Source organism: Schistocerca gregaria, chromosome 6 (assembly GCF_023897955.1).
Source record: "Schistocerca gregaria isolate iqSchGreg1 chromosome 6, iqSchGreg1.2, whole genome shotgun sequence".
NCBI classification, from domain to species: Eukaryota; Metazoa; Arthropoda; class Insecta; order Orthoptera; family Acrididae; genus Schistocerca; species Schistocerca gregaria.
The window spans coordinates 435,615,716-435,641,565 of NC_064925.1; the positions used below are offsets into that span (position 1 = coordinate 435,615,716).

General features: G+C 40.1%; 1 protein-coding gene across 1 annotated transcript in view; it reads right to left on the bottom strand.

Moving 5' to 3' along the window:
- Positions 1-24,741, bottom strand: part of LOC126278294 (XK-related protein 4-like) — a 72,241-nt gene extending 47,500 nt beyond the window's left edge. Inside the window, exons 1-2 of the mRNA XM_049978306.1 lie at positions 24,378-24,741; positions 9,239-9,340 (exon numbers count right to left, since the gene is read on the bottom strand). Of these exons, the coding sequence (XP_049834263.1) occupies positions 9,239-9,340; positions 24,378-24,676 (401 nt within the window). The 5' untranslated portion in view covers positions 24,677-24,741. The remainder of the gene's footprint in view (positions 1-9,238; positions 9,341-24,377) is intronic.
- Between the last annotated feature and the right edge of the window lie 1,109 nt (positions 24,742-25,850).

The window sequence follows — 25,850 nt, forward strand, 5'->3', positions numbered from 1 at the left end:
GCAGAGGACCCAAGACCGAACCTTGCGGCACCCCATTCTTGATTGTTCCCCAGTTTGATAAGATTGAAACTATATGGGGGACTGTGAAACAGGAGACACGGTGCCAGTCACCGTACGAGATTCCACAACAATTAAACTAAATAAAAATAATATGTCCGAAAATTTACAAGTTGCAAGTACTTTTAACAATCACTTTCTAAATGTAGCAGCAAATTTATGATTGAATAGTTCAGTAGAAGAAGCAAAAGAATAAATTAAAATTGTCATTCCACGAAACTTTAAGCAACTAAAGTAGCACCAACATATTTGACTGAAATTAAAACAATTATAAAAATTCTACAAAACAGAAGCCTCTTGTGACTTTGATTGAATTTCAAAGAATTATGAAATGACGTTCGAATAAATAATGTCCTTCGTGATACATTCAATGCATCGTGGTACAAAGAATTTTTCCATGCAGGTTAAAATTTGCAATTATTAAGTCACTTAATAAGCTAGGTGACAAAACAGACTTAAACAATTATTGGCAACATTCCTTAGTGACATCTTTTTACAAAATATTCAAAAAAGTAATGTATTCAAGAGTAGTCACACACTTGAGTGGAAACAATTTATTTAGTGTATCACAGTTTGGATTCTGGAAGGGCTGCTCGACTGAATATGTTATTTATATATTTAACCATAAAAACATACAATATTAACATATCACCAGTTGGTATTTTTTGTGCCCTTCACGAAGCCTTCGACTGTGTATATCTCGATACTATCTCAGAAAAACACATGTTTTATGGAACTGATGGCTTTATACACAGCTGGTTCGAATCATACTTGACAAACAAAATGCAAAAGTTTGTGTTGAATAATTCAGACAATATCGGAAAAATACAAAATTTTTGTGATTGGGGTAAAAATCACAAAGGGGGTCCCGCAGAGCTCAATTTTGGGTCCGCTCCTATTCCTTATATATTTGAATGATCTCGCATTTAACATTCAACAAGCAAAATTTTTACTTTTTGCAGATGATACTAGTGTTATAATAAATCCCCTTAGAAAGAAAAAAAAACATTCCGCTCTGTACAACAAATAGAGTCATACCAACAACTGAATTGGTCGGAGCTGAAAGGCATTAAGTCCATTTCACAACTTTTCAGAAGGAAAAGACTGTATAGATGTATCTAAGGGAAATAAATATTGATTATAGCTCCTATTATCTATAAAATAATTTCTTAGAATGTAATTTTTGTTAGTGAAAATACAATTTGAATGTTTAATACACATTTATTTTTGTTTTTCCAAAAATGGAGTTGATGCTTTTCAGTCCTGAGGTTACTAGTAAATTCACGACATGTACTGATTAATAAATTTAATATGGTATATTAATCACATGTGTTTATTGAATACATATTTATGGACAACAGTAATGTTAATTACAAAATTTATTATTACTATGACTGAATATAATTTCAATTCATGAAGAAAAACAAACACACACACACACACACACACACACACACACACACACACACACACACAGGACTTATTAGGGACTGAAAGATTCATTCAAGAGTACCCATTGTTGGCCATTTTAGAATGTTCTTGTAAAATTCCCTCACGTCCTGAGGAACATATTTCACTAACTTTCCAATGTCCTGTATATTTTTGAAATTTATAGGAACTTTGTCCTTATATACATTTTCAGAAGGTATGGTAAGATAACAGTTACCTTGACTTTCCGAGAAGGAATCTGAGTGTAACAGGAGAGTTGATGTAAACAGACACTTCAACCTCTCCAATCTTGTTGTTGCAGTACTTGAATTTTAAGGGAGACAATGCCTGCTTCTTATCTCTTGGGAATCCTTCAGTTTCCCTTGATGTAAAAATCTTCTTAAAGTAGGGCAGCCATCATTTATCGAAGTCAATTATTTCATTTTACTCTGCAACATGAACTTCCACTTTTTCTGCTGTGTGCTATTAATTCAACATATTCTTTTGGTATATAAACTCTATCACATTATTTTATTTTCTTTTTGAATACCCCTAAATTTGGGTATGGTAGGTATGAATGACCATGTTCTAATTGACTCAAATCTACCAACTGTAATCAACCCTATACACATTCTCACCATTGTGTGATTTCGGTTTTGTCCAATACAACCATCTGAGAACAAGCAGAGGTGCTCGATTGTGTCTGGAATGTAGTTTTTAATGTTGTGATATAGAAAAGCGCACAGTTCATTCACACCTTTTCTTCCATCACCCTCATGATAAAGATATACCACAGTGCTGTCATCTTTTAAATTGTGGATATTAAACACATTTACTCATAGCTGCTGCACATAAAATACTTCTTGCTCAGGAATTTCTGGTAAGGGCAAATTCTGCATATAGTCAAAGGCAATGGCACCTATTTCTTCATTTTGAAGACACTGAGGCTTGGCTTCTTTCAGGAACTCTAAAAACTTTCGACTTCTTCGAAGACGAATATGCAAATCTGCCTTGGCAGCAAGTTTTGAAGCTTCACAGAAATGGTGACATTTTAGTTTCGCATTAAGCTACTCACAGAGAGAATAAACATCTATCTGTCGAACTTGTAATCTTAATTTTCGAAAATACTGATTGTAAAAGTCATATTTCACAGCTGCGTCTGGATACGCAGTACACTATATCTGATACATCGTTTTCACACACAGTCATGAATCTAAGTACTGAATTTTCTTTCCAGCATAATATGGGGACTTCAGAGGAAAAGACTGTATTTTTCATCTATTGTTTTCAGGATACTTTCAGAAATTTTATTTCCTTTCGCTTTCTTCCCAAGTTTATCTAGTGGCAGGTTCCCATTTATTAACATGGGAGTTACAGAGAAAATCCACTTCATTTCAATGGAGTGGAAATTGCGAACTGCTTTTTGACACATTTGCACTCTACATGAGTAACACATTACAAAATACTGAAAACCGGAACAATGCTTCTTTCTTCCATCACTGTCTAGTTTCTGAGGTCTGTGCCACTTTACATCATAAGCTTCAATAAGGCCCATTAGGTACAAATCTTTAGCATCATTTTTTTTGGGAGGTCATGAAATTTCAAAAGGATATCAAGTTTTACACTGTCAGCGATTCTCTCAAAACAACCTCTCCGTCACCCACAATCAATATGACTGTTTAACAATCTGTCATTTACTCAATTCTTCTACGACAGATACTGGAAAAGAATACAGGATTCACCAGAATAGCTACTTCAGCATCAGTAAAAGACAGCGCGGAAATAAAGCTTATTATTGTCAATATTGATGTAGTAGAAGTTCGTACTGGCCTGCAATCCTCTCCTGTTTTCTTTTGTGCAACGGTTTTCCACTGTAGTTAATATAAGCTATACCTTTGGTAATGGCTTGTTTTATGAAGTTTTTCTTATGAATGGAATCATGTCTCTTTCTTTTGGGCGACATAGCATAAGACTGACTTCGGCATGACAGCAAACAACTGAATGAATATGAAATGACATGGGAAGATTTGCATGGGAGGCAGCACTTAACAGCATTGCCTACATACCCAAAGCCACGGAGCTGAAAAGTAGGTTAACTTAATGTTTTTTAGTGCCGTTTGAAGTGTCTCGTCCAAGTAATTCACTATGTTCAACAAAACAAAATATGCAAGTTTGCACTTAATGCCTTTCAGCTCTGACTGATTCAATTGATGTAGCACATGAGCTTCAGCTAGTAAGAAGGGTAGAATGCACCAAATTTTTTGGTTCACATATTAATGAAAACTTGAACTGGAAGAAGTATTACTGAGCTTCTCAAACAATTATGTTCAAGCACTTTTGATCTTCATATAACTGCTTATGCTCTGGGCATACTTTGTGTATTTCCATTCAATAATGACATATGGTATAATTTTCTGGGGTAATTCACCACTTAGAACAAAAGCATTGATTGCACAAATGTGAGCAGAAAAATAACACGTGGTGTCACCCATGGATGTCATGTTGGTACCTCTTCAAGAAGTTAGGCATACATATTTTCACTAATGAAATTCGTCATAAATAATCCACCACCATTTGAAAAGAACAGCAATGTACATACCTACAACACTAGAGGAAAAATGACCTTTATTAACCCTGTCAGCGGCTCAGAGAGGAGTTCAATATGCAGCCATAAAAATTTTGGATAATTTGCCCAATAACATAAAATATCTGGCAGGCGGCGAAACAAGCCATAAAAAAAAAGAGAGAACAAAGAGAAGACCTTGTTTTTAAGTGTAGTGGGACAAGTAGAAATGAAATGATAATGTGTTCATTAATCTTAACAGAAATCATGAATCCAAATGAAAACTCATTTGACATCATGTCAATAAAAGAATTGTTTGAATTATTTATGCTGCATGTAACTAACTAACTTTGTATTTCCCCTTATCTTTCCACTGAGGTACTGGGACTTCTGATAAGTTGTTTGAGGGGTTTACTGGTTTCCTTATGTACATTTCACTTCAATGTTAATGTTACCAATGCTTTGATCAACAGACACCACTCAAAAATCGAGCACTATATTCGAAAGATATTTAACATTCTAATGTGGCAGTTCTGTTTCTGTCATCCAGTTCTCTGCTACTGGGAACAATCTTGTGATTGTTTTCAAATTCTGCCTGAAGGAATAAGCTTGTTTTCTCAAGTAAACATTTGTTTGCAACCTTTGTTGTAAATAGAAAATGAAGTGCACTTTTACACATGCACTTGCAGGTATGAATGTCTGTATGGATCCAAACTACTAAAAGCTATGTAGAGGAATTATCAGATATATCAGCCCAGTCACTGATGCAACTTACAAGATGAATGTGGGACGTATCTTGTAACCATGATCTGCTGGTTCTTCCCCCCTCTAATAGGAAATGCATGTCTTCCTAAATGTTCACACAAATGAGTGGTGCTGAAACTGTGCAACACTTTCATGTTCTGGTTGGCGGCATTTCCAACATGTGTGTCCCTTTGCAGATTTGGCTGTGTTGCCATAGTTCTTTCAATAATGCACGGAGACAGGGCTACGATTATTAAATCTTTGCAAGAGATAACAATGTTTTTGGAATTCATTATGTTATTCAGTTTTAGTACGGAATTCACTGCTTTCTGTTCCCACGATTTAACAAATTCCTTCATTTAACTTTGTGGCAACATGGGCCTTCCTACTGTCATTGTCCTCAATTAACCTACAGGATTGAATCTGTCTATGCCAATGTCTGGGAATCAGGCAAACTTTGTTCTGGGTGTATTTCAAATGTTAGTGTATTGTATTTTCTGAAACAGTGGTTTAAACTATTGGGTCTTTTTTTTTACTGTGGAAGGCAAAAGACACTCCTAAAGTGAATGCATTCATGAGAAATTAGTATATGCTTCTTAGTATGAGAATGGCATTCAATTAGATCAGTTACCAAAAGCAACTTGTCCTATCCTGGACAGTATGGAATGCCCATATGAATTTTGATAATCTTTTTGATATTATGAGGGTAAATCCAATATAAATGAGTTTTTTTATTTGATTTTACAAGATAACCAAGTATACAATAAACTTTAACATAATCTCATCATCACTTAAAACTGTAGTTAGCCCAGCATATTATCATCATCATGTTGCCATCATTATAAAAAGAGTGGGACCAGGTCACCAGCAAATTGTGCATGAAGTCTCCTATCGTTGTATCATTTTCACATCTATCTACATCTACATGACTACTCTGCAATTCACATTTAAGTGCTTGGCAGAGGGTTCATCGAACCACAATCATACTATCTCTCTACTATTCCACTCCCGAACAGCAAGCGGGAAAAACGAACACCTAAACCTTTCTGTTCGAGCTCTGATTTCTCTTATTTTATTTTGGTGATCATTCCTACCTATGTAGGTTGGGCTCAACAAGATATTTTCGCATTCGGAAGAGAAAGTTGGTGACTGTGGTTTTTTTTAATCGGCGTGGCATTTTGCATGTTGAATTTGTTTTGCATGAATGCCATAGCATGCCATAGCATCCTTCCTAATGTGTATGAGCAATTCAATGTGATGAAAATCGCAGGATAATAGTTTGGGACTCTAATGAGGGTGAGTCAGTGGTGCCTGCCTCATTTTGTCCAATTTCTGATGAGTCAGAGCTGTAGCATAGGGGTTATCATATTAGTTGATCACATTATTTGCTGCAATAGGCAACTCACTTAGCAGTACACAGTAAGATGCTGCGCTGATGCTATGGCATTCATGCAAAACAAATTCAACATGCAAAATGCCACGCCGATTAAAAAAAACCACAGTTACACACACTTTACAACTGTCAACCAAGTCTTGGCTTTCCTGGAGGGGGGGGGTGCCTAATCTTCCCTTTGTCACTCTTTGCTATCTTGTTTTGGCTCAGGTGTGTAATGGCACACTCAAGCTTCACCACAGGTCACTATGTGATGAAAAAAATGCATCCTCTTCAGCTGAAAATTATGCTGAGAGCCATTCACTAACCTGCAGGCATTTCAACTTCTGCTCTTCAGTCAAATGTTAAGGCATCCACTAGTAACAAACTTCACATAGCCTAGTTCTTCTGTGATGATGACCGATAGCTCCCATAACTTAATCTGACCTAGAAGTAATTCTGGATAGTGCCAAACACTGCTCACCTTCGAAGTGATCACAAATTATGATTACATTTTTGTCCATAATGCCTGTACACAGGCAACAATCACGGCTTCCATTTTAAACATTTATGGCCTTCCTAAAACTCCTTATGCCAAATCTGCCTGCCTAACACTTTCATGAGCACAGAGCACTGGTTGTTGAGCCATTGTGAACAGTGGTAATGTCTGGGCCTGCAGTGGCTAACTGCATATCATCCCACTCCCGACATCAGCATACTGTGTAAAAGTCACTGCCCTCCATCTTCGCACACACAAAACATACAGTCTTGTCTATACACTGAAGTGTAAAAGAAACTGGTACAGGCATGCACAATCAAATACAGAGTTGCGTAGAGAGGCAGAATACGGTACCATAGTAGGCAACACCTATATAAGACAAGTGTCCAGCACAGTTGTTACATTGGTTACTGTTGCTACAAAGGCAGGTTATCATAAGAGTCTGAACATGGTGTTATAGTCGGCGCACGAGCGACAGTACACAGCATCTTCGAGGTAGCGATGAAGTGGGGATTTTCCCGTACGACCATTTCAGAGTATTCCATGAATATCAGGAATCCAGCACAACAACAATCTCCAATATCGCTGCGGTCGGAAAAAGATCCTACAAGAACAGGACCAATCTCATGAATCCATGGACCCTGCATGTCAGCAGGGGATTGTTCAAGCTGGTGGAGGCTCTGCAATGGTGTGGGGCAGGTGCAGCTGGAGTGATATTGGACCAAGGTACATCTAGATAGGACCGACCGGTGACGAGCATCCTGTCTAATCGTTGCATCCATTCATGTCCATTGTGCATTCTGAAAGAATTGGTCAATTCCTGCAGGACAATGCAACACTTAAGATGTCCATAATTGCTACAGAGTCACTCCAGGAACACTCTTCTGGGTTTAAATATTTCCACTGGCCACCAAACTCCCCAGACATGAACATTATTGAGCATATCTGGGATGCCTTGCAACGTGCTGTTCAGAAGAGATCTTCATCCCTTTGTACCCTTAGGGATTTATGGAGAGCCCTGCAAGATTCAGTGTCAGTTCCCTCCAGCAATACTTCAGTCCATGCCACTTTGTGTTGTGGCACTTCTGTATGCTAGTGGGGGGCCTACATGACATTAGGCAGGTGTGCCAGTTTCTTTGGCTCCTCAGTGTACATGATTCATCTTCATAGACTAAAATGTTGTTTCTTCAGCTTGATGTCTCCACCTTCAACATATTCAGGGAGAACTGGTGGGCCAATGGCTAATACTGAACTACTCTTTTTCTCAAAATCACCATAGACTCTTATTATTTATATTTTAATATTAGGCACCCTACTCACATTCCTTCTATAGATTTGCTGTACATGTATAGCTAAATGTTTTGCATTTTGTAATACCTTTGCTATATTTACAACTAGTGAATCTGGCAATGCTTCACAATTGCTACATATGTATTGGAATTGGATATATGTTCTAATCTCCTCTTCCCCCTTCCTCTGTCCTCCTCCCTATCTCTCTCTGAAATTATATTCACAGGTTAAGGTATGTAAGAGTGGCCACCCAGTGAGACCAACAGTGAACAACAGGTCTTCTCTGAATCTGAAAGTTAAAGGTTGAGTACATAAAAAAATCAAAGCAGCATGACCCTAAGAAGGCAGAAAGAGATGTCATTCTTACAACAAAAAATTCTGTCAGTCACAACAAGTAGTAGTAGTAGTAGTAGTAGTAAAACAACAACCCAAAGGATGGTTTGAACAGAACAGTGTTTAAAGGCATGAACCACTGAAAGTGGTGTGCCCATGCCCTCTTCAACCCTTGAACTGACTTCTGTCAGTCAATTATAGGGGGAGCTACAGTTCAATGTGGACTCTGTACCTTAGCACAACTCAGCATTTTTCATATTAATAAATCACTGGCAAAGGAAAACGAAAAAGGAACTCTAAAAAAAATCCAATGACCGATCAGCACTCAAACCTAGAATCACTGGGCTGGTAGTCTGACATGTACCCATTGGATCACATTGCATTGTCTACAAGTGGTAATAACAACAAATATATAGAAGTATGTAGCCAGAGCAGTCACAAAAGGGATGAGTATTACATCATTAATCAGCAGAATGGTGTCTTTTACAAGGTATGATCAACACTGGAAAATACAAAGACAAGCTACACATTTTGTCACAGATTTACCAAGAGCATTATTGACATGTTCATCCCACTCCAAAGGTACACACTACAAGAGATGTCTGACACATCACACAGGGATTTAGTGTTAATATCTTGAGTGTGTGCATTCCACAAAGAACTAGGCATTATATTACTTCCTCCCATATACATCTCACAAAATTGCCAGAAACTGGAGTTCATACAGATATTTACCAAAAATCATTATTCCCACACACCGTTCTTGAATGAAACAACAAATATAAGAAATTATAGTGGCACATGAAATACTCTTTGCTACACCCCATAAGGAGGATCATTTTCATCACTTGGTGTCAAGTCAGTTGTACATATTTCACACAAATTCAACACAGAAAAATAATCAAAATTTTTTGCTCCAAGATGTTAAATGAAATTTTACAGAAATGCTTACCTAAGTAGGGGAGCTAACTGTAGAAGAAGCATTATTATCCTCACCACCCATTTCCACAGTGGTGGTTTAGGCAATGATGGCTCATCCACATCATTTATGTACCTGAAAGGAATTCAAAAATGTCTCAAGTTTGCAATACTTTTGAGATTGAGCTTAGAATAGGGTGTAACCATTGACAAGAAAAAAAAATCCTAGATTTTCCCAGTATTCCTGATTAAAAATACATTTTTCTTGGGTGAAAATATACTATACCCTTGGTAAAAGTACCTTTTTTCCGTGTTAAGTGGCAATATACTTTCCCTCAGAACTGTAAACTTATTAATCCTTTGAATGGTGAAGGTTTTATACACTGACACAGAACTTCTTAGCACTTTAGGAAACGAAACCCAGCAACAAGCTACGCATTTGAAAAGATTTTTGATGCACAACATTTTCGCTGTATATTTTTGCATTACAAAATTATAAATAGGAATTCCATGAAATACAGCAGCAGGAATTCCACCAAATACAGCACAGTAGCCTCTGCAGCACTGAAATTGAGGTTCAATGCACTTTTGTCAACCAATCATGGCTCATGTCAAGTGATCTTGCTAGCCAATGACAGCAGATATTCAGAGCATAGGACACATGATGTAGCCAGCCAATAGCAATACCATTTTAAAACAGCGCCAACACACAAATACAAAAAGTTATTGGTTTAAATTAATACGCATGCAGCACAGCCACAAGGAAAGCTAAGCTTTCATGTATAATAATGGTCATCAAAAATTTTTTGGTGGCTCCCTCCCCTCCCCCTCCACCTCCCCTGAGATGTGATTAGGCACGGTCCTATGAACACAACTGAAATTGATTGCAGCCGCTGAATGTTTCTGACAAGCACAATTATAAATTTCACTTCTGTGCACCCAACATTTGGTGGGGTACCTGGTTGGTTGGCTGGTTTAAAACAGGGGGGGAAGGGACCAAAGTGCTAGGTCATTGGTCCATTGTTCCGAATAAAACAAGGGTGAGACTAAAACAAGCGAGACTGACAACACAAAACAGAAAGAAAGGAAAAACCACAAGAATGACGGAAAGGCAACAAACACTTAAATGGACAAAAGGGGAGAAGAAAACCAAAGAAATCCACGAAACAGGTAGAAGAGATTAAAATGGCAAAAGAGATTACCATGGCTGGCTGACCATGAGAATAAAAAGGAGAAGCCAGCCACTCTGCAACACATTAAAACTTCCACCCAAAAGCAATTGGTTGGCGGACACAGAGGGACAAAGGACATGCGCTAAAACTTAGATCAAATGATAAAACCCACCCTCACGAATAAAATGCAAAACTAAATCACCCAATGAGGTGTTGTCAGATAAAATTAGTGGCAATGAGTCCAGTAACTGAAGATTTTGTTGCAGGGCAGTCAAAGTGGGACAGTGCACCAGAATATGGAACACTGTCAACTAGGTGCCACATTGACATTGAGGTGGGTCTTCATGGTGCAAGAAGTAGCCGTGGGTCGCCCAAGCATGGCAAACGCAGAGGCGCCAGAGAACCACACAATCTCTGCAGGAGGCCTGCATGGAGGACTGCCACATATTCATAGTCTTCTTAATGGCATGCAGTTTGTTGTGCATACCGAGACTATCCCATTCCGTCTCCCAAAGCCGAAAAACCTGGCGGCGTAAAAACGAATGCAGGTCAGTTATTAGAATACCAATCTCCACAAGCAGTTTCCGTGTAGCCTGTCTGACCAGCAAGTCACGAAGTTCATTGCCAGGGATTCCAATGTGTCCTGGGATCCAGGTCCACACAAAAACCACTGAACGATCGGACTGTTATAGGGCATAGACCTGACTAATGGATGGTCGCTACCAAAGGGGGAGAAGGGTAGCACTGGTCATTAGCTTGTAGGCTGTACACAGAAGAAACACACAGAAAGAAAGACTCCAGAGGTCATGAAAGGATGTGGTCAAGAGCACGAAATATAGCCACCAGCTCTGCAGTGAAAACACTGCAGCCATCAGGCAAGGAATGCTGTTCAATATGTCCCGGTTCTCCGGGCGGGGACTACTCAGGAGGACTTCGTTATCAGGAGAAAGAAAACTGGTGCTGTACGGATCAGAGTGTGGAATGTCAGGTCCCTTAATCGTGCAGGTAGGTTAGAAAATTTAAAAAGGGAAATGGATAGGTTAAAGTTAGATATAGTGGGAATTAGTGAAGTATGGTGGCAGGAGGAACAAGATTTTTGGTCAGGCGAATACAGGGTTATAAATACAAAGTCAAATAGGGGTAATGCAGAAGTATGTTTAATAATGAATAAAAAAATAGGAATGCAGGTAAGCTACTACAAACAGCATAGTGAACGCATTATTGTGGCCAAGATAGACACGAAGCCCACACCTACTACAGTGGTACAAGTTTATATGCCAACTAGCTCTGCAAATGACGAAGAAATTAAAGAAATGAATGATGAAATAAAAGAAATTATTTAGATAGTGAAGGGAGACGAAAATTTAATAGTCATGGGTGACTGGAATTCGGTAGTAGGAAAAGGGAGAGAAGCAAACATAGTAGGTGAATATGGATTGGGGCTAAGAAATGAAAGAGGAAGCCGTCTGGTACAATTTTGCACAGAGTACAACTTGATCACAGCTAACACTTGGTTCAAGAATCATAAAAGAAGGTTGTATACATGGAAGAAGCATGGAGATACTGACAGGTTTCAGACAGATTATATAATGGTAAGACAGAGATTTAGGAACCAGGTTTTCAATTGTAAGACATTTCCAGGGGCAGATGTGGACTCTGACCACAATCTATTGGTTATGAACTGTAGATTAAAACTGAAGAAACTGCAAAAAGGTGGGAATTTAAGGAGATGGGACCTGGATAAACTAATCCAGAGGTTATACAGAGCTTCAGGGAGAGCATAAGGAAACAATTGACAGGAATGGGGGAAAGAAATACAGTAGAAGAAGAATGGGTAGCTCTGAAGGATGAAGTAATGAAGGCAGCAGAGGATCAAGTAGGTAAAAAGACGAGGGCTAGTAGAAATCCTTGGGTAACAGAAGACATATTGAATTTAATTGATGGAAGAAGAAAATATAAAAATGCAGTAAATGAAGCAGGCAGAAAGGAATACAAACGCCTCAAAAATGAGATCAACAGGAAGTGCAAAACGGCTAAGCAGGGATGGCTAGAGGACAAATGTAAGGATGTAGAGGCTTATCTCACTAGGGGTAAGATAGATACTGCCTACAGGAAAATTAAAGAGACCTTTGGAGATTAGAGAACCACTTTTATGAATATCAAGAGCTCACATGAAAACCCAGTTCTAAACAAAGAAGGGAAAGCAGAAAGGTGGAAGGAATATATAGAGGGTCTATACAAGGACAATGTATTTGAGGACAATATTATGGAAATGGAAGAGGATGTAGATGAAGATGAAATGGGAGATACAATACTGCGTGAAGAGTTTGATAGAGCACTGAAAGACCTGAGTCGAAACAGGGCCCCGGGAGTAGGCAACATTCCATTAGAACTACTGACAGCCTTGGGAGAGCCAGTCCTGACAAAATTCTACCCCCTGGTGAACAAGATGTGTGAGACAGACGAAATGCCCCCAGACTTCAAGAAGAATATAATAATTCCAATCCCAAAGAAAACAGGTGTTGACAGATGTGAAAATTACCGAACTATCAGTTTAATACTAACGCGGTAGAAATATTGGAACACGTGAGGCAATATTGACCCTATGACTCATCTTGGAAGCTAGATTAAGGAAAGGCAAACCTACGTTTCTAGCATTTGTAGACTTAGAGAAAGCTTTTGAGAATGTTGACTGGAATACTCTCTTTCAGATTCTACAGGTGGCAGGGGTAAAATACAGGGAGCGAAAGGCTATTTACAATTTGTACAGAAACCAGATGGCAGTTATAAGAGTCTACTGACATGAAAGGTAAGCAGTGGTTGGGAAGGGAATGAGACAAGGTTGTAGCCTCTCCCCGATGTTATTCAATCTGCATATTGAGCAAGCAGTGAAGGAAACAAAAGAAAAATTTGGAGTAGGTATTAAAATCCAGGGAGAAGAAATAAAACCTTTGAGGTTCGCCGATCACATGGTAATTCTGTCAGAGACAGCAAAGGACTTGGAACAGCAGTTGAACAGAATGGATAGCGTCTTGAAAGGAGGATATAAGATGAACATCAACAAAGGCAAAACAAGGTAATGGAATGTAGTCAAATTAAGTCAGGAGATGCTGAGGGTATTAGATTAGGAAATGAGACACTTAAAGTAGTAAAGGAGTTTTGCTATTTGGTGAGCAAAAGAACTGATGATGGTCGAAGTAGAGAGGATATAAAATGTAGACCGGCAATGGCAAGGAAAGTGTTTCTGAAGAAGACAAATTTGTTAACATCGAGTATAGATTTAAGTGTCAGGAAGTCATTTTTGAAAGTATTTGTATGGAGTGAAGCAATGTATGGAAGTGAAACATGGACGGTAAATAGTTTGGAAAAGAAGAGAACAGAAGCTTTCAAAATGTGGTGCTACAGAAGAATGCTTAAGATTAGATGAGTAGATCACTTAACTAATGAGGAAGTATTGAATAGGATAGGAGAGAAGAGAAGTTTGTGGCACAACTTGACTAGAAGAAGGGATCAATTGGTAGGACATGTTCTGAGGCCTCAAGGGATCACCAATTTAGCATTGGAGGGCAGCGTGGAGGGTAAAAATCTTAGAGGGAGACCAAGAGATGAATACACTAAGCAGATTCAGAAGGATGTAGGTTGCAGTATGTACTGGGAGATGAAGAAGCTTGCACAGGATAGAGTAGCATGGAGAGCTGCATGAAACCAGTCTCAGGACTGAAGACCACAACAACAACATGTCCTCAAAGGACATACGCGAAGCCGACGTGACCGTCAGCCATCGAGCTGTCAGTGTAAACCACTTCATGGCCTCAGTACATGTCAAGAATCAAGAGGAAGCAACACCACAGAGCCGCAGGGTGAACCGAGTCCTTTGGGCTATGTGAAAGGTCCAGACGAAGCCGTGGCCTATTTGTACACCATGGAGATGTAAGCGAATGGACCTTGAGTACAGGTCGTAAAGGCAAGCACTCCAGTTCAGATAGAAGGGATCAGAAGCAAACTGCAATTGTAAGCCCTGACCTGGGCCGCCGATGTGGGAGATGAACCACTGTGGGAGGGAAAAGGAGATGGTAATTCAGATGTGCAGGAGAACTGTGAACATGTGCAGTGTAACTGGTGAGCAGTTGTGGATGCCTGACCTGTAATGCATGGGCTCCAGCCTCCATCAGGACACTGGACACCGGACTCATCCTAAAAGCTCCTGTCGCTAGTCGAACGCCAAAGTGGTGCACCAGGTCGAGTGAACACAATGCTGAGGGCGCTGCTGAACCATAAACCAGACTCCCACAGTCAAGGTGGGATTCAACTAGGGTCGTAGAGCAATCTACACCCCAGTTGGTATTACTCAGGCAGCAGAGGGCACTGAGGTGCTGCCAGAACTTCCGCTTAAGCTGATGAAGGTGAGGAAGCCAAGTCAATCGGGAATCTGAAACTCCACTACAGTGAGGGGAACGTCAGTAAGGTAAAGTTCTGGTTCCGGATGAAGGTACGACACTGACAGAAGTGCATAACATACGACTTTGCAGCCAAAAACTGGAAGCTGTGGGCTACAGGCCATGATTGCGCCTTGTAGATGGCTCCCTGTAGGCACTGCTCAGCAAAACCAGTACTGGTCGAGCAGTAAGAAATGCTGAAGTCGTCTGCATACAGAGAGGGTGATGCAGACAGCCCTACAGCTGGTGCTAGACCTTTAATGGCAACTAAAAATTGAGGTACACTCAATACAGAGCCCTGTGGGACCCCATTCTCCTGGACATGGGGGAAAATATGGGAGGCATCAACCTTAACACAGAAAGTAGGAAGCAACAGGAAATTCTGGATAAAAATAACCAGCGGACTTCAGAAACTCCACTTGTATAAAATGGCAAGGATATGAGGTCGCCAGGTACTGGCACGGAGCCAGTAGGCCAGGTGACTCCAGGACCCGACCTGACCCAACACACCAGCCGAACCACCATACACTCCAGCAGCTTACAACGAATGTTGGTGAGGCTGATGGACCAATAGCTGCCGACATCAAGAGGGTTTTTGCTGGGTTTGAGCACTGATATGACGGTGCTCTCCCACCAGTATGATGGAAAAACGCCATCACACCAGATCCGGTTAAGGTCACGAGGAGATGTCACTTGTAGTCATCTGACTGTGGATTCAATCTGGCCCAGGAGTTGCGTCCCAGGAGCTGTGTGGGGGTAATGTGCAAGGGTACTGAGAAGCTCCCACTCTGTAAACAGGATGTTATAGGGTTCACTGTGGTGTGTAGTGAACGAGAGGACATTCCCTTCCTTCCTCCGTTTGAGAGGGGGGTAATTCTTCGACGCAGAGGCGCAAGCATAGTGCTCAGCAATCATGTTGGCATTGGTAGATAACATGCCATTTATGTTAACATCAGGAACACCTGTTGGAATCTGGTACTCAAAAACTCATTTGATCTTTGCCCAGACTTGGGAATGTGACGTATGGCAACCAATGGTTACGACGTATCTCTCCCAACATTCCTGTTTCCGTCATTTGATAAGTTGGTGAACATGGGCACGGAGCCGTTTAAAGGCAATGAGGTGTTCCAGGGCAGGGTGCCACTTATGCCACTGTAGAGCTCACCGACGCTCCTTAATTGCCTCAGCGACTTCCAGCAACCATCAAGAGACTGTATTTTGCCGGGGGCACCACAAAGAATGAGGGATCACATTTTCCAGTGCAGAAATGATCATTTTAGTTACCTGCTCAACCACCACATCAATGTTACCATATGGGGGAGATTCAGCAGTGACAGCAGTGGTGAAGACTTCCCAGTCTGCCTTGTTTAAAGCCCACCTTGGCAGGTGTCTGTGGGCCTGACACCGAGGGAGTGACAGGAAGATGGAGAAGTGGTCACTACCACACAGGTAATCATGTGCTCTTCAGTGGATATATGGGAGAAGGCTAGGATGGCAAACCGAAAGATCAATGGCCAAATATGTGCCATGTACCACATTGAAATGTGTGGGGCACCTGTATTTAAGATACAGAGGTCGAGTTGTGACAGTACATTTTCAACATCTCTGCTTCGTCCACGAAGCACAGTGCCACCCCATAAGGGGTTACGAGCGTTAAAATCTCCCACCAAAAAGTCGGAAAGATTTAGGGAGTTGATCAATCAGTGCAGCCAATGCATTCAGGGGTACTGCACCATCTGGAGGAAGATATATACTGCAACAGTTATTTCCTGCGTCGTCCCTATCCTTACAGCCACAGCTTCAAGAGGGGCTTGAAGGGGCACAGGTTAGCTGCCTACTGCAGGACGTAAGACATAAACTCCACCTGCAAAAGAGAGGCGTGAGAGCACGCACTAAGAGGTAGCCCGCTAAGAAACAGGACCGTCTGGTGGCCACCTATTATGGTCACTATGGTTCTTGTAATATCCCCTATAGCTGTGGAGGGCAGGGGTCCGCATTTCCAAGAACCAGGTTTCCTGAAGGGCAAAGCAGAAAGCAGGTGTAAAGTTTAAGAGTAGCTGAAGCTCAGACAAGGGCAGAAAAAACTGCCACATTCCACTGGAGGATTACATTATCGTGAGGCTGGGAAGACATGAAAGGTGCAAGGAGTTAGGTTACGCCTCAGGGTCACCTGCTGCCACCAATTGAGTATTTGTAGCCTTTTCTATGGTGGATGAGGCATCAATGAGGTCCAGGTCCACAGGTGACGCTAAAATCTCCACCGCAACCTCAGATGCGGAACTGATAGGAAGTTGTTGTGTTGGGGCCACCAGAGGGTCCTGTTTCTTAGCAGGGTACTTCTTAGTGTGTGCTCTCTCACATCTCTTGTGCAGCTTGCTAGGAAGATTTCTCCAAAGTAGCTTCAGGCACGGAGGAAGACCATGAAGCTCTTCATGCAGCAGTTTTTGGCTCCTTGAGCCACTGGCAAGTGTCCACCATGGCATTAGTGGAGACCTTGGGAAAGAGGGCCCCAAGGGACCCCTTCCACATGAGAGGAGCCAGAGGAGACTGTTGCTTCTCCAGCAGGGGGGAGGGAACTGATGTCCTCTGCTTTTGTGATGGCCTTGCTCCTGAAGTATGTGGTTTGGGAGCAACAGAGGAAGATTTGCCCCTACACCAAGGGGGCAGATGTCTGCTGTTCATGGCACAGAGTGAGGAACCACTGGCACCTGGGATGGCGATGGTGACGTAGCTGCAGCGTATGTCGACGTCAACCGAAAGTGGTGTAATCTTTCAAATTTATGTTTAGCTCTGTGTAAGTCAATTGGTCCAGGGTCTTGTACACCATAATTTTCTGCTCCTTTTGGAGTACTGGGCAGTCTGACGAGCAGGGGGGAGTGGTTTTCTCCACAGCTGATGCAAGCGTGAAGAGGCACACATGGAGTATCTGGATGCAGTGGTCCGCAGTCTCAACATGTGGCGCCGGGAGTGCAGCGGGAAGACATGTGCCCGAACTTCCAGCACTAAAAGTACCGCATAGGGGGAGGGAGGTATGGTTTAATGTCACAGCGATAAACCATCACCTTGACCTTTTCAGGCAATGAATCACCCTCAAAGACCAAGATGAACACACCTATAGCAAACCTTGTTGTCTTTGGGTCCCCTGTAAATGTACCAGATGAAATGAACATCCCTCCGTTCTAAACTGGTGTGGAGCTCATCAGACTACAAAAGGAGATCGCGATGGAAAATGATCCCCTGGACCATTTTGAGGCTTTTATGGGGAGTGATGGAAACAGGAATATCACTCAGCTTGTCACAAGTGAGTAATGTCTGGGATTGGGCTGGGGATGGTGTCTGAATCAAGACTGCGCCGTTTCACATCTTTGACAGCACTGTCACTTCTCCAAACTTATCCTCAAGTGTTCAACGAAAAATTGAGGCTTCGAAGGTAGAAAGAAGTCCCCATCAGTTTTGCTTCAGACTAAAAACTGAGGTGAATATGGCTCTCTCCGTTCCTCCCATGGTGTAGCAAGAGAGGGAAATGATTTAGGGTCATACCTGTCAGCATTGTATTCGATCTTGCCTTTATTTGAGACTGCTGGTGAAGTGAGGTCACCAGCAAGATATGACTTAGTCCACTTCATTGCGGGTCATCTGCCCTGATGCCACCCATTCCAATCAGGGGCTCTCACCATGGGCGCCACCCAGCCACAGCAAAGGCCAACTGGCATGATGGCCGTTGCTGGGAGCCCTGATGCCCCAGGAAGACAGGCATCTAATCCTTGGCATATGTGGGGAGTTTACAGCTCAGGCATCAGCAGTGTGATCCCTGTGTTGACAGGGGGCTACCAACAAATGGGTACATGATGGCCCTACCACAACGGACTGGCTACTGTTCTGGATATTGGGTGCAGAGAAATCCAATATTGTCATGGGGGTGAAAGAGGACAGGAGACAACGGATGACGATGACATACCCTGGAAAGTGTCCTTGCCCAAATAGTTGAATCGCAGGTCGAGATGCAAAGCCATGACAAGAGATTAAGGAGATTGAATTTAAGGACACTATGGATAACTCGTGCACCACATAAGGCATCCTTCCCCATATGGCCAGCACTTCAGTAGAATTTTTAAAGTGGCAGGTCAAACCATTAAATGGGACTTAACTCATAGGGCTGTAAAGTGTGAGACTCCTTTTAGTCGCCTCTTATGGCAGGTAGGAATATCTCGAGCCTATTGTAACCCCCAGACCCGCAGGGGGAAGTTATCTGGCTGAGTACATGTTCCATTGAGCACTTCGACTTTTCCACAGAAAAGTCAACTACATGTGCAATTTCTCAAGAACTAACTTAACATCATAATTACATGTTTTGGCAGAGTTATGGCATAATTTGTAATCTAAGAAAGAGCTAAAATAAATATGAAAAACTTATCTTGAAGCTTGATCTTTTTTAGTGTGTGTTACCTTTTAAGATATATCAAACATAAATTTGATAGCAAAATTTTAAATTACGGCATAAATGACTGGTCTTCTGGGCCAGAAATATTTTTTTATGTAGCTGGCCCTCAGCGTTAAGTTTTCAACTTGAGTCCAATGCAGTAAGATTTAAAAAAATCATCACACACTGTGGAATGTGGGGCATTTGCACTTTATTAATACTTTTTCATTGTTCTGCTTTAAAAACTGAATGTAACAACAGCCAGTTAGTTTGCAGCTCAAAATTACTGGCAGTCACCCACGAGACATGGTAAAAATTTTTCTCATTTGTATTTAAAAGCTCTGTGAACATATGACGATCTTACTGTAATCAAAATTTTTGAGTAACACATATAGTATATTTTCTATATATTCCACATGTAACATTAATTTTAAAGAGTGAACAAATTATAAAAGAAATATTTGTCTGTTGTTACAGGTGGGACATTATATGAATTCTAACTCTTTTCTTTGATTACCAAAGGTATTCAAATTATAGTGCCAACTCATCTGTTAAAGCTACAGTACTGCAACATTAAATGTTAAGAAAATTGTTAACTAATTGTCAATAGATTTACAAAGTCCCCTGTTGTTGGTAATTAGTGGTCCAAGGTTTATCTTCAGAATTTCATTGTGGCTGTAAGGTATGTCAATCCTGTTTTTTACCTTTGACTCATGGATGACATTAACTTCTACTGTGTCTTGGTAAATTTCAGTTATTTCTCCTCTGTTAATTACCAGAGTTTTCATTACAATCAGCCACTACTGGTCAATCAGTAGGTGCAACAAATACACCATACTAGCTTCAGCTCCAAAAATAACAATCTGAAGAGAGAGCATTTGTTGTAGCTGTGTGGGCAGTCCTTTTGATTTTGTTGTGCGAACTGGTGAGATTCAAGGGACTGGTAGAAAATCTCTTCAAGGATTTTCTTGTTCAACTTTATTGTTGATTAATTGTTCACCAATGTAGAAGATCACCATATTTTTGCAACAAGATTGGCATAGTATTTTGCAGTCATTTTCTCCTTGGCTCATCATTTTCCCAGGAACAAGTTCTTTGACAGTTCCCCATACGCCATACTCCAACTCCTTTTCCATGGGATGTTGTGAAATAGGCCTACGAAAAACATTTGCTATATTTCTAAGGCAGAAGCCTAGAACGTTGGTCATGCATGTTTTTAAACTGAGTGGCAAGACCATCATTCCAGATTACTCTCCAGAAGTAGTTTCACTGTTTGGTTGTTCTGCACTGAAAATATTACAATACAAAAAACTCTATGAATGTAAAAATTGTGTGTTTGTCCTCATTCTAAGTTTTGTAACAAACAAGGAATTCTGACATTTTCCTTAAAATAATAAGGCTGCTGAGAAAACCACAACACTTCTTCTGCACCACAGTGTAATCATAATTTGTATGAGAAAGAAATGAGAAGTCCATTTGCAAGATATGGATACCACTGATTTCTATTTAATCACTTCAGTGCTGCAAATTGTATTGTCTGAGGTGTACTTGGGCTTTAAAGATTGGCATATCTTGTACAGTCTTCAAATAGATCTCAAACCTGCCCTCCTTCACTAGAAAGTTTTAATTATTGATATCAATTTCCCTAGCATTTGAAAATAACTCCCATCACTGTTTCCTGCACCAGGAAAAGTTTGCCATTATAGTGGGCTTCACACCTATTTTTCCAGCAAGCACAGTTGATTTGCACATCACGCAGTTTTTTCTCCAAAAGAGTTTGAATAGCTGTATTTTAGTACTTAAGTTAGAAAATAAAGTTCTCAAGTAATCTGCACTTGCACTGATCAGATGGAGTGCTTTACAGAAGTAAAACATTCTCTGGCTGCAAGCTACAAAATTTGAAGAAACCAATATTAAGCTCTGGGTTTCCTTCTTTGAAAACTGAGAAAGCTTCTTCCAAGAACATTGTCAAGTAGTGCTTCTATGACTTTTCTTTGGTTTCTTTCTCTGAGACAGTTATACAGTCATTAATTGCATATACAGTATCTGGCCTGAAGTAGAAATCTCTTTTGATTAATCCACTTTTTAATTTTTCATTGTAACAAAGCACTTCCAAAGCTGATGACAGTAAACCAGCACATTCTGAGCCATTTTCATCCTCTGTGATTTGAGCAATGCACACAATATTCTCCAGACATTTCCTGGTGGCTGGGCACGAATATGGACCCACAGATTCTTCTGAGAAGATAGAGTGTGAGACTGTTACATAAGCTAATCACCACCATCATTTCCATCTGCAGCCTCTTCAGATTCCTCTCATACTTAAAGAGTTTATCCAATTGTGAGATCTGCTTGTTTTCCAGTTTTTAAAAAACTTGGTTTTCATTTTTAGTTGTTCATACATCTTTTGCATCTGACTTGCAGACTTGATAATAAAGTAGATGTTCCAATTGTTATTTTCAAGTAAGGTTCAGCTTCTTCAATCTTGAGATTGTCAACTAGACAAAAACACTGAAAGGAACATAAAAATAATAAATAAAATTTAATTAAAGTTAACATATGCATGCACACACATGTACAGAGATGTGTAAAAACAGGGCAACAAAAAATGTTACGTGTGGGACACACTTTAACATCTAACATCAGCTGTGCCTATCTGCAACTCAGCATCTCCACTATAGGGTGCGTGGCAACTATCCTTGTCATAATATTGTCATATTCCATCCTGGATTTTACACTATTTGGTTTAACATAACCTATAACAGAAATATGGTAGAAATCTATCATCTTTGCTTGCTTCAGAAAAATTTGAAGTTAGCCATCTTGATTCAGTATCACCAACTTTTGATGTAACTTGCGAACTTTTTTTTGAGAGGGAAATGTCTGGTTTTCTCTGAAATGATCCATTGTGCTGGTCCTAACTTCCAAATACATTATACTTTTAACTTCATTCTGTGGCTTGCTTTCTTATTAAGTATTTCCATGTTTGTTGTAAAAGAAACATTTCCCTCTTTAAATCATTTGAAGATTATTTTACACAAAACCTATCACAATATGTGCACGCCCCAGGATAATCGAGAAATCCACGAAAAACCCAGTAACTTTTTCATTTGGGAAAAACAATAATTTTTTTAGATTTTTGGGAATTTTTCATTTTCTTTAGTTTTCAGTCAAATTTTTGTAATGTTGGCTGATATGAACAGGTAGCGCTAACAAAAGACTTTACTTTAGCCCACTACTGCAGCAAATAAACAAACGAGAGGATAACACCTAATAAAACTTTATTTGCAAAGAAATGTGCCATTTACATAATCAAAACACGGATCACACACAAGTGTCAGCCAACAGTAAAATGTGTCAAAGCAACTGCAGTTTGTTGTTATGAAGTATTGCATACTCTGACATATATTACTGTCAGCAGAAGCTTCTGTGTGTACCGTGTACCGTGTCCCCCCCCCCCCCCCCCCCCTAGTATGACTGCTTACCTTTTGTTAGTGTCCAGCACTGAATTTGTAAATGACTTGCTACAGTGTGGCCTTTATAACTGTTGCTACAGTGAATTGACAGTGACCTGTTACCAACTTCATGTTGCCCAAGTAGAAAGGGTAGTTTGTGCCGGTTACAACACTGACACACATTTACTGACAAGCCAGCATTCCACTGCACTGCATGAGTGAACAAATCACTCAGAGGCAAGAGTGCACATAATGACTGGGTAGCAGTACACACCATCCACCTGATCTCCAGAAGAAAAGTTATGGTTTTCACAAACAAAACTTGCATCCTGTCCAATCAAACAGGCAGATGTATTAATTCAGAATCAGTTTGAAGAAGCCAGAACATGTAATGTATACTGCCTGACAGCAAGCGTCCTGAGATTCATTTGTCATGAAGCCTCAAAACTATTTCATTATTTTCCTTGCAGCTGAAAATGTCAGAGGGCTCTGGGATCTAATAACTTACATTACCACTTTACAATATTTAATGCACTAGGTTTTGTATTGTTACTAGCAGTGTAAAAAAAAAAAAATCAAAATTTGCATTGAAATTAACATTGCTGGTCTTACAGAACAATATTATGTAAAAAGCTCATTCAAACTGTATTCACTCATGGAAGTATGATGTTGACAGTAGTTACATGTCTCTTACACTTCATGATTAGGCCTAATGAATAAAATTTTCGGTCTAATTTTAAATGGAATTGCACTTCATTTACTTCACTCCCCTGTCTTTCACTACAACCACAAAACCACCGTAAGCCCTTGATTGAAGATTCAAGAAGCATGCTTTACAAGATACATACTGGCCTAGTCCTCCAACAGATCCTGAACAGAAACACTGCAGGACAGCCCCAAATACTCATGCACACTACAAAACAGACATTCAAAATTCTTAAAAAGCATTTTCCTGCAACAGGAATCATCAGTATACAACCTGTCCACATGTTTTAAATAGATAGCACTCTGAGAAACAAGACATCAAAAATTAAGTGGCAAATGCACATTCTACAAAGAAATTAGATCCCCACGAGTAAATAACAAATGATAGCAATCAAGTAAGAATCAGAATGACATGTTTCTTGTGACCAACTAACTAGATCGGAGAAGCTACTGAATTTTCGGCGAACATAACATGTCCCAAAATATTATTAAAGTTACATATTAAAATTGTTGCCACTCACAGAAACGAGCGTGAAGTGCATTAAATAACATCATTTGATGTATCTGAGGACACTGTACTGTTCTGAGTACAGTATGCACACAAATATCAAATATGAAACCTGTCAATGGGCCAAGCAATAAACAAGTAGTTGGGCCTGTATAATTTAATGCTGTTCTCGTTTTAATACATAAGACATGATGCTGGTGATTCACTTGTGTGTTGGATAGAAGTCGTCCTTACGTAATTAGGTAAACAATGACAATGCACGTAATGCTCTCATCCCCGATGTGACAACAATGTCGTGAGGTCCTTCCTCGAGTTTAACTATCATATCTTAAATGTAATTTCATTTTACAATCGTGCTTATAATCTTACAAGAGTAACATACTCACAGTTGTACATAAAAGTAAAAGTACATATGGCTCAGGTCTAAATACTCATATAATAAGAAATATTACACGAAAATTTTATTGTGACTCTTACCATCGCATGCTGAACGCGGTTGATATAAGAGCTGGCACCACTAAAAATGTTACTGTTAAACCGAAATACGCAAAATACGCCCCATGTCCTTGAGTTAAATAAAAGTATGCCAACCAGCAATGAAGTACAACGTCAACGACGTAAGTCACGATTGACAACGCAATACACACAGCGTGGTAAATCCCGAATGTCTGGTATGATGTACTGTTGTGCATTTCATCTTGCAAATTACTGTTACCATCGTCACCGTAACTAACACCTCTATCCCCGCCAAACTTCACAACAACACATTCCGCCATTTTATGGTACCCGCCTACTCCACAGTTCACATCTTCACATAACCAGCTATCTCACTATATCTGTAACATTGTGTAACAATAACGTAAGAGATTCGTATCTGTTTTGTCAACGAATATGTAATGTCCTTTTAATAGTTTGGATCTGAAAAAGTAAACAAAATTAATAAAAACGCCTTCTTTACTAATTAAAGTTGGTCTCAAGTGTTGGAGGCGCTATTTTAAAATTTTGCTTGACACGGAAATCAGATTAAAAACAATACAAATTATAATGAAAATTCTGTTTTTTTAATACGAAAATAAAATGACCAGGCCATTGAGATAGAGGCATAGCACTCCGGCCCTACAAGGGAGGGCGGTTGGGGGAGAGACAGGATTATATTCTCCACCTACTACCCATCCCCCCCCCCCCCCCCCCCAAAGCCCAATCCTTCCATCGCCAAAACACAGAGCACCATGACTGACTCTAGGGGACTAGCCAACAAATAAGAGGCCCATCTGACACATAACATTTCTTGCAACCTGTGAAAGTAGAAAAGGCGAGGATACCATCTTGTCTGTTAGAAAGTAAAGTGAATGGCTTAAACAATTTGGCTCAAATCAGAGCAAGAAAGACAGCCTAGTTAAATTTAACAAATTAACAGTAAAAGATGTAGAAAAAACTATAATAAACCTAAAAAATAAAAATTCTGTGGGATGGGATGAAATACATGCCAAAGTCATTAAAACAGCTACAAATTTAATAGCACAACCACTACACAAAATAATTAATCAATCACTTGAAGAAGGGTACTTTCCACAATTTCTAAAATATGCAGAAGTCAAACTAGTATTTAAGAAAGGCTCCAAAGATGATATGGGAAATTATCGTCAAAGTTCCCTTCTCCCTGTGTTTTCTAAGATAAGGTCATCAGTCACCTAGAACTTAGACCTACTTAAACCTAACTAACCTATGGACACCACACACATCCATGCCCTAGGCAGGACTCGAACCTGCGACCGTAGCAGTCTCGCGGTTCCAGACTGAAGCGCCTAGAACCGCTCTGCCACAACGGCAGGCTGAATATTCAAAACAAGTTGATTTTCCGGTGAAAACGAACTTTCACAGATCGTCCGAACAAATAACATGAAAAAGAAAAACACCTCAAAAAACATTAAAAGGTCTCAGTCTCACTGT